Genomic DNA, 10,291 nt, shown 5'->3' with positions numbered 1-10,291 from the left:
CAGCAGGAGAATTCAGCAGGGAGATTTCAGAAGCCCTCATTTAGAATTTTTCCATGCCCTTCTAAAACAAAGACCAAAACCTGAAACAATGCTGATGCCTGCAGACAATTCATAATGAAGATGGAGCAGCGTGATTTCTAGCTTCTCATCTGCCTCTGCCAGCTCAGAGAGCAGAGATTTTCAAGGGGGAGGCAGGAAGAAAACTGCTCTTGTGACCTCCAGGAAGAGATGGCTGACCCCACTCAGCTGCAGGTTCCTGGATGGTAGAATTTATATTGCTGCAAGGACTGCACAAAGAAAGAAAGAAGAAAGAAAAGGCCCAGTCTCTGCATTCCCATCACTGACTGAGACGAACAGGAAGGAAACATCATCCAGTTTCTTTCTACCACTGACCTGGTGCTGTTCAGGATTGCAAGGACCTGGTACTTCAGGTTTTTTACAAACCGAGCTGACACAGAACAGCAATGCCAGCAGGGTAAGAATTAAACTCACTGTCATTGCCCAAGGACCAGAGGAGATCTCCGGCTCAATGCAGCTGGAGGATGTGATCCCTCAGATATTTATGATGTATCCATGAATTCAGCCATCCCTGACATACTTTTTTTCCTCAAGAACTTAAGTACCGTGTGGTATCAGGAGGTTTGGGATAGGTGCTGCACCTAAAAGGAATGTGAAGAACATTGTCCAGGGAGATGCCAGGAGAGTCCTGGGCTGCCAGTGTCTTCAGAAATAATGGTTTTTTCTCTGGGGCTGAGGAGGAAAGTCATCTGTCTCTGTTAACTTCAAAAGATGAGAGTATCCTTTCTCAGCATTAGCCTTTTATCAGATTTCTTGCAGAGTGTCAGACTGGGATACCATCAGGTCAATTGGGAAGTCTCCATTCATGGTAAAATATGGAGAAAAAACAACCAAGGGAGTCTTGTGCCCTTGTCTGCAAGGAGAAGCTCAATTACTCCAGTCGGGAACTCCCAGCCTCAGCAACACTCCTCTGCTTATTTTGAAATTTGCAAGTTGTACCTCTTAAGTGTGCTGGGTTCCCCATACATTAACCTCTGCTTATTTTGAAATTTGCAAGTTGTGCCTCTTAAGTGTGCTGGGCTCCCCATACATTAGCTAGGAAAGCACAGAAACAAATGAGGTGCAGCAGGCTTGGTAAATAAATGGATGAAGTGCCAATAGGAAAGAAATGGATGACTGAAGAGTTCAGAACGTATTTCCACACCAGCGGCTGTGATCTGCTCTCTTGGAACTTGGAGCCTCGCTGCGGCTGAGATGTGCCACAGTTGGCTTCTGCATGTACATGGTCTGGCTCTTCAAATGATATGGAAAACGACACATTTGAGGCCAAATTGTGCTGGCAACTAGTCAAGGATGGGACGAGCCCTCTCTGGCAACACTTTCCTACATTTCTTACCCAAATGGGCAGCTTAAGCAAGAACAGGCAAAGCTCAAATTCAAAAATAAGAGGCAACAGGAGGAGGTCCAAGGCTGTTTTTTTCCCCATCCTGTAGCTATCAGAAGGAATGCTCTAGTACAGGCCTGAGTGGTCTGAGTCTGAGTTTAGCCAACGCTGTTCAGCACACAGCCCCTGATGTGAGATATGCCATCGCAGGAAACCATGCCTGCGATACGAGGACCAAAGTCATGGTGCCAGGAGAGAAGCTCCTGGATGAAGTCCTTGGTTCAGTCCCAGCAGTGATATCATCGGCTGGGTGGGAGAGGCTCCTTCCAGGTGCCCCCTGGGCAGGGACTGCAGAAGGAAGCGTCCAGCCACGCCATCCCGAGACAGCACAGAGGCCAAGTTGGAGACAGAAACAAGCGGCTGGGGCTTGTGCGTTTCGACTGAAAGCAGAAAGAAAAAGGCAACGCAGGACTGGGCAAGCAGAGCTGCCAGGCCAACCTCCGCCTCTCTCAGGAGCTTGTGTTCACTTGGACTTACAGTGTCAGCCATTCAAAGGGAAGCGAAGAGGTGAAGTGCAGTCAGAGGGCAGCAGACCCCGAGGAGATCCCCACTAGAGACAGACTGGAGGAAAAAAGAAGGAAGTAGAGCTATCTCCTATCTGGCATCCTATCTGATACTGGCGATAGAGGAATGGAGAAGAATGACGGCATTAAAACCGAGATCAAATCCTCCGAAGTTCAGTCAATCTGCCAAGAAAAGCTGTCCTCCATAGCAGCAGCAGAAGACAGAAACAAACAAGAGATGTGATCTCAGTAGGACTTTTTTTGGATCTTAAAGAGCCTTCCTCTTCCTCTCTCTTGCTTTCATCAGCTCCCGTGAAGAAGATTCACACCAGCTGTCTAGACAATGGGGACAGGTCTGCACACAGAAGGAAGTGACAACGAACAGGAGGCCTCAAATCACAAACTGCAACATTGACCAAAACCTTACGATTGACCCAGTCAACCCCAATTCCTCAAGCAAAAAAACTCTCTTCGGAAGGTTTCACAAAGACGGAGTTCACAGATTCCATGCAGCGTATTTCTTGCCTATGTATATCCTGTATCTTCCTAAGTAAACTTTCATATATGAAGCAGATTAAATCACTTTTAAGTTATATTTGCTTTCCTGTCCCTGTTAAGTGTTAAAAGTCATGATACTCAGAGGAAGAACCGAAGTGTCATTATTTTTGAGGCTCAGTAAGGCATGTTATACATCACAGAAGCTTATATTTCCCCAACACACAGGAATATGAGTCTATATTTGATTAACATAAAAAGACCCTTACCAGAAAGTGAGTAATCTGTATTAGTCATCCTCATGGCTGGAGTGTAAGATACACTTGGCATGTCATGGCCCTTCTCCTTCTGTTTCCGTCGATACCACACAAACAGTGCCAGCAAGACCATAATAATTAGAAGAAGAAGAATAATTCCAATGATTGCTCCCACTGAGTGCCTCTCTGATCCAAGAGCAGGGCTAATTTTAGTATAGGGGTTTAATTCTTCCATCATAAGAGCCGCTGTTAAAAGTAATTCATAACACACTGTAAATTGAATCATGTATTTCATTTTGGAAACACTATTTTTTTTAAAGCAAGTACATCATTGGAAGGGGAGAGAGAGAAAGAGAGAGATTTTCCAGACAGAGTTTCACTGTACCTTGATCACATCGGATTCCTTTGAAGCCTGGACTGCAGTAGCAAGTGCCCGTGACATGGTCACACGTAGCATTATTCATGCATTCACACAGCTGTTTGCATCCGTAACCAAATGTTCCTGGTGAGCACTCTGGGGAGCCAAAGAAAGAGATTGGAAAGAATTCTACTTTTTTTTCAGGAAGGAATGAAATGCTTGCCATGGACCATTCAGTGGGAAAGTCTCCCTGGTTTCAGTGTCTGTCGGATAACACCCTAGTGTTACATTATGATTTTAAATCAGGAGGAGATAAATGTTCTTCATGTACAGTTTAGGGTATTACTTATTAAGCTGTAACTTTCTGGAAAAGTCATACAAGACTTCACAAGGATGAAACTAATAACACGAACGAAGACTTTAAAAGGTTCTATATAACACTGTCCAGAATTTAGCAGGGTGTGAGTGCAGAAGCTGTAGACAACATCCTGAAAGAGCAGAGCATTCTCCACCAACTCTCCATATTTTTTTTAGTGGGGGTAGTTGCAAAGAAAAGTTTTAATGTACCTTTATATGAACACATAGACTTTTACCAAACAAATCCCGCATGCTTTCATACGTATCCCTACTAGCGCTAGAAGATTTCTATAACATTGTAGGTGGAATTACAGAAGTGAGCATTGGAATGGGTTGATTTGCTGTGCTGCTGTATTAGGATTCCTCATACAGAAGGAATTTCTATCCTGTCTTTGTACTTCTATCAAAGACACAATGATTGAATGTCCAGCTGAGAAATGTATTCATACAATTACCATGACAGGCCATTACAATAAACCTGGAGGGAGCTTACTGTACTTCTCGAGGCACTATTCAATAATAAATTGAAAGAAACAACCTCTGTTAAATCTTACTTAATTCTACGGAGAAGACACATTATTGAATGCATGCGCATTTGCTATGATTCTTCACAATATATATTCTTTGCTTTAAGATGTGACTTCTCGTGTGTCACTGCACATGTTTTTGCATAGCATGACGATACCTTCCCACTGTCAGTCTCTAAGTAACTTCTAGCAGCCAAAATTTAATATTAAATAACGAACAGTAGCTGGTATCTGTATAATGATTTGCAGTGTGTATTAGAGTTGTATCTCCTTCTTTCATCTGCAGGTCCCCGAACAAGGGAAAATACAATTATTACAATTAATGCACATTCTGATATTAGCCTGTAGCCTATTTAAAAAGAAGAAGTCCTAAATTTTTGGACTGCACCACAGAAACCGTGTCTGCATTTAGGCGCTTCATCCGCAATGCGGTGTGACTGCCCATCCCGCAGGATTCTGAGAAGAAAGGAGTCTTGATGAAGAGATACTTTTAGATTAAATAGTAGAAAAACAAATAAACAAATCCTTTCATAGTTTGGATAGAAAAGGAAGCCTCAGGCTTTGTACAGAGGTATAAAAGGGGCTATGATGCAGTTCTACTGGGGAAATTTTTCCTTCCCTGTTTTATCAGTGGTTGCAGTCTGGGTGCGCACCAACTCACAGTATGTTGGCCACTTCCAGAGTTACAGTGGTGCCACATGCAATCCCCACATGAGCATCTAAACTTGGTCCTGAGATACATTGCTGAGTGTGTGTGCAAAAAGAAAAGATGTTCATGAATTTAGTGATATGTACAAATACTTTCATAAGGATCCATGCAGTAAGCTTCAGTTCAGAAGCTCTGAGGCAGGCATCAGGAATGGCACTGTGGTACCTTACTGCCAAAAAAAGGAAAGAAAAACTGTGGAATTAATGCCTTGGTAAGGTGAAATGGATTGCACTCTGCCTTTAGAATCCAAGTAAGTCTGCGAGAATTTTCTTTTGATTTACTATACTGGACAAACAAGTAATTATTTCACTCCAGTCCATACTTTGTTCTTCAAAGAAGCCATTTGGCACCGAGTGCTTAATATGCCAGCAAGACATTGAGAACAATTACGGTAAGACACGCCAGTGCCCTTGCAAGGTAACTGAAGTTCATTGTTAAACACCTGCTCACTACTCCAGTTAAACACGGATCCTTCCAAAAATGGCATGAAACTGCTTCTTTTTTTCCCCCCCTTGATCTGTTTTCATTGTAAAGATGAATCTTTATTTGGCCCACATCTATAGCATAACAACTTATGCAAGAAAACCCCAGTACTCCTACAAAGGCAGAGAGCAGAAAGGACTTCTTTTAACTTTTCTGACTTCCTTTGAACCCAGTGCTGCTCTCAACAACGTTAGCAAGGATGCTGCAGCTTGTGTGTTTCTATTAATTAGGTCCAAGTTGTGCGGGAAGGCTACATCCCGTCAGCACTGAGTGCAGTGACTTGCTTTTATCTCACCTAACATTAGGCTGGGAATGGAAAGGTCTAATTTCCAGTGGATTCACTATATTTCTTTATGCTTAAACAGACCATCCGGCTTTCCAGAGATGCTGCCTGCTCCCTATGGATTCTAGAAGGTGCCTGGGGTTACTGTCTTCCTGACATCTACACCTCATTTAAGAGCTTATTTCTGCAAAGAATTCTGAAATACACCCCCTACCCTGGAGAAACAGAAAAATGAAGTCATGTTGCTACTTACTTTGCTCACACTGTTTGCCCGTAAATCCAGTCCTGCATGTGCACTGGCCGGTGACGTGGTCGCAGTCCGCCCCGTTCTGACACTGACAAACGTTGGCACAGTTTTTCCCATAAAAAGCAGCTGGGCAACCTTTCAGGAATCAGAACAAGGAAAGACTTCAGAAATAAGCTGCAACACCAACTCAGCTGTGTTATCAGCACAAAATATGTAGGTCTATAAATCTATGGATTTTCAGCCTCTGTACATTTAATAACATTTATTTGATCATCTAAATGCAGAGATACTCCAACAGCCAATTTTCTTGAAGTAGTGTTTCTCATATCTTACAGAATTGCCTCTTAAGTGTTTCAGAAGAAGGAAAACTTGACCCATCTACACAAACTACATTTTCAAGAAGTGAAAGAAGACAGCTAAACAGAAACTCTCCAAAAGGCCAGAGATCAATCAATTACTTGCAAGTGAAAGAGCCTTCTTAAAAGCCTCACCAGAATCTGATCTCCTCTTTTGTACCATGCTGATAGTTCGGCACTAGCAGGATGCGAAATCTCAAAACATTTTCCTAAATCAGACCACAGGCACTGAGACTTTAACAAGTGGGGACAAAGACTGTGCAAATTCTGACAATGAATCAAAGATCTGAATGGTTGGTCCCTCCTTTATCGAGTGCCAAAGGCACAAAAACCTCATTGAAAAGCTTCAGGACTATTCTTTAGGGGATGATGTGAAGTTATCACAAGCAAGAAGCAGGTGGTTTAACAGAGCAGACTGCAATACTTGGAAGAGACACGAGGTAGCAGCACAACTTTGCCAGATTCCCTGGCAGAAGCGGGCAAGGCTTACGCTGGGTGCAGTAGAGCCCGGTCCAACCATGAGTGCATCGACATTCTCCATCGTAGGGGCTGCACATCGCTCCGTTGTGGCAGTTGCATGAATGAAAGCAATCAGGGCCCCAAAAACCATTGGGACAAGCTAGGAAAATAATAAAAAAAAATTATCAGCCAGCAAAAAAGCAACGATACTGCATTCGTAATAAAGGAACAACAATAAGGGAACCTGTGAGCCACCAGCAAAGGCAGAACTTCGCATTGCAGAGCTTGGCACCGCTCCCTGACAAGGACCGGTTCCTCCAAGCCAACGGTTGCTTTGCAAACCCAGGGGCCAACCTGCAGCCTCCCCCCTGCTGCTGAGCCCTGGCACAAGGGATTTTTTCCCGGCGTAGGTCGGGTGGCCGGACCATGTGCAGGAGAAGCACGGAACCAGCGCCCCTCGACACCGCATTACTCCGGGTGCTCCGGCCACTCTTCCCTGCACTACCAGCATTAGCTGTGAAGACAATTTAGACAGCAGCGTTTTAAGATGGGGAGGTAATTTAATTTTCTTTTTGATATTCTGGAATTCTTGCATCATAAAGCAGAGCTATTCACGGTTTACTTTTGCTATGCAATCAACTGCTAAAATTACTACATTCATTTGAAGCACAGAGTGCTGCTCAAATTACGTAAAAAAGTAAAGAAAACTTCCTACGGTATGAATTCCCATCCACAAAATCAAATTGCTTTTGTTGATGGGGCTAATATTAAATTAAAATCTCCAGGTCTATTATAGATTTCAACAAGTACAATATTAACACATTTTCAAAAGTTATTTTAAGCCTCCCTCCAAAAAATGAATGCAGTTAGTTACAGTTATTAGCGCCAGACTAAAAGATCCAAAATGATGATAACCCTTCAATATAACAACTGTATTTTTGCTTTAAAAAGCACTTTCCATTGCTTCCTATTAAAGCCACGAATTAATAAGGCATGGTTCCCAGGAAACCTGAAAGTACAGAAACCGTGCCTGTTTCCACGTACGCCATTGGCTCCAATTCTGACGATCAATGGAAGTTTCTGGCATATGACAGACATCTCTAAAGCCAGAATGAATAGCAAAAAAACCCTCTGCCATGACGTCAATCAAACAAAAGGTCACTGAACCCACACAATGTAAAGCTGAACAGGATTTGGCCTGAAAGTATTCGTGCTGTAAGCAACCAGAAATACTTTTCCAACGCCTTTGTAAGGCAGAGCTGCAGGGGCTGTTAGTGTCTCCAGAACTGGCTCTGGGGTTGGAGCTAAAATTATCTCCGGCTCCTGGTCATCCCAGGTTAACCGGTGCGGAGGCAGGTCGGCGCAGAATAGCTCAGTCCTGGACCCGGGATGCGAGGCCAGGTTCCCACAGGAGCCTGGTGCGAGGCCAGGGCCACGCTGGGGGATTTACACTTTTTTAACAAGAAGGCGACTAAGGAAACTGTCAGGTTCCCGCTTGGTTCATCCCAAATACAAAGTCGCTGTCGCCAGGTCTTCCTGCCTGCTAAACTGGAAATGGTTGCTGCTGAGCTGGCCTGCCTCACTCTGTAAGAAAAACCATCTTTTCCCAAGGTTAACAGAAACTAACAGTCATTCCCCAATTACATGGCTAAATATAATGAGGAAGCTGTGGAGCTTTCTGTCTTTTTTTTTCTTTTTTTTTTCCTTCTATTTTTGACTGACAGCAATATTCTGCCTGTAGAAGACACACAATAAAAGCAAAATTACAGCCGTCTGTTTTTATCCGATTCCTACTTTATCACTTGAAGTTTAATATATTTTACTCTGGAATGCTGTCTAATATGCGAGTTGTATCCTGAATATGAAGTAACATTTCTGAATGATAGGATATTGCTTCCCTCTGTGATCTATCTTCAATTAAGGGATGCTCTCAGGAAATGACACTTTGGGATCACCAAATGCCAATCTTCTACCTGGGCAATTTTCAAGAAGAAATCCTCCATCCCTCCAAGCCCACATTGACTTTTACAATTAAATTACATTGAATAGAAATATTTCAGCTACCTAATTTCTCAATTCTAGAGGCTTGCTACATGAAAACATTTACTGGTTAATAATTTCTATCTGAAAGAAAATGATTTCAAAAAATAAATAAAAGGGAATCCAGCTAGAAATTAAAAGGGAGCATGGAGCTTTCTTTTCTGATAAGAGCTTGTGACCTCCCTTTCCTATAACAGAAGCTAGTAACAGCTTCTGCAAATTCCAAATGCAGAAACTAATTCAAGCCAGAGCTAACTTCGATTAATTAAAAGAAATAAACTATAAAGAGAGTAAGGCACTGGCTGCTGTAATACTTCAGGGATTTCCCCAGGATCTGTCTTTAACTTTCAGAAAACACTAAAGAGGAAAATGCGGTTTTTCAAAGCGGAGGTGGAAAAACAACACTTTGCTTACTCTGCGAGCAGTCCATCCCTATCCAGCCGGGAAAACACTGGCACGATCCGTCGATAGGATTGCACGTCCCATTCTCGGTGCACTGGCAGACCTCGGCACAGTTCTTCCCGTATCTTCCACTGGGACAGACTGTGAAAATATAAAGCAGTTTACTGAAGGCTCTTCATAATGAACATGAGGACGTCATAGGACTTAACATTTAACAATTGGAGAGAAAAGTAATCACAACATTTTTCTTTGCTGAAGCCAAATAGGCAAAATTCTTCTGGAAAGAAGGAAAAGGCAGAAATTTTGTTTGTTTACATCCCAGGCATAAAAACAACAGGGAAAAATAATTTCAAAATTTTTCTGCTGGAAAAGAAATCTATTTAATAGAGTTAGAAGATTACAATTATTGAAGGGCATTATGGAAGGATGAAAAGAGAAGAGACAAAACAGAGAAGAGGGGTTGTTGGGAGAGGAAGAGAACAATAAAGTTGGGGAGAATTCAAAGAGTAGCAGCAAACACAAGTGGGTGGCTGGATGGGATTGATCTGGGGACTTGGCCAAGGGGGTCCCTTGGTGAAACCCCCGAAACAGGGCTCTGTGCTGGCTCAGAGGATTACAGCCTCAACAATAAGAACAACAGAAGTAGGAAAAGAACATTTTAGGCTAAATATCAGCTCAGTGAAGAAGTCTCAAGAAGATGAAGAGCAATGGGAACTCTTACTTTCAGGTCTGTCACTAGAACCCAACTCCCTTGTGTTGTACGACTCATAACGACAGTGATGATGGACCAAAAGCTGCAACCCGTACCACCGGGTGTGACGGCCTGACACACCGGCCATGGGCATTGTACTGGGAGGCCAGTGCCCATTAAATGGTTGGTGGCAGATAAGCTTGCATGGAGAGACTGAAAGAGCTGTAGTCCTTCTCCTGCTGTCCCGGTAGCACCACAAACTGCACCGTGCACTGTGCGGTGCTGCAATATTGGGCACGCTAGAGCACCCACCTCCTCACTGTGCTCATTCCTCCCGGATCAAGTATGGTGAGAGAGGAACGTGCCTGTGCTACTACATACTGTAGGATTTGCTGAAGATGAACTTTCAGCAATGTTGGTGGGAGGCAGGCTCCCAGCATCTCACAGAATCAAACCATGCAAGCAGCGAGTAAACCAGGAGTAAGAGTGCCACTTCCATAAGTATTTATACCATATAAGTCTGGCAGAAGGCTACTCCCCCAAATAAAGCACAAATCCAATTGCTGAAGTGTCACGCTTGTCTTTTGGCATCCGTCCATCTATTCCTCTCCAGCACGCCTTGCTGTGGTAAGTGTTCGATTAAGTTGCAAATCGTAGTTTCC

The 10,291-nt window shown here is 43.3% G+C and overlaps 1 protein-coding gene across 1 annotated transcript in view; it reads right to left on the bottom strand.

Annotated features, from left to right (window-relative positions):
* LOC104469960 (multiple epidermal growth factor-like domains protein 11) overlaps nt 1–10,291 on the bottom strand; it is a gene marked incomplete at its 3' end in the record, with an annotated part of 75,594 nt that overhangs the window by 3,792 nt on the left and 61,511 nt on the right. Inside the window, exons 12-16 of the mRNA XM_010084709.1 lie at nt 8,951–9,079; nt 6,528–6,656; nt 5,688–5,816; nt 3,103–3,231; nt 2,730–2,963 (exon numbers count right to left, since the gene is read on the bottom strand). Coding sequence (XP_010083011.1) covers nt 2,730–2,963; nt 3,103–3,231; nt 5,688–5,816; nt 6,528–6,656; nt 8,951–9,079 — 750 coding nt within the window. The remainder of the gene's footprint in view (nt 1–2,729; nt 2,964–3,102; nt 3,232–5,687; nt 5,817–6,527; nt 6,657–8,950; nt 9,080–10,291) is intronic.

Source organism: Pterocles gutturalis, unplaced genomic scaffold (assembly GCF_000699245.1).
Source record: "Pterocles gutturalis isolate BGI_N339 unplaced genomic scaffold, ASM69924v1 scaffold8440, whole genome shotgun sequence".
NCBI classification, from domain to species: Eukaryota; Metazoa; Chordata; class Aves; order Pterocliformes; family Pteroclidae; genus Pterocles; species Pterocles gutturalis.
The sequence above is the reverse complement of the archived record's forward strand: the minus strand, read 5'-3'. Positions and strand labels throughout refer to the sequence as shown.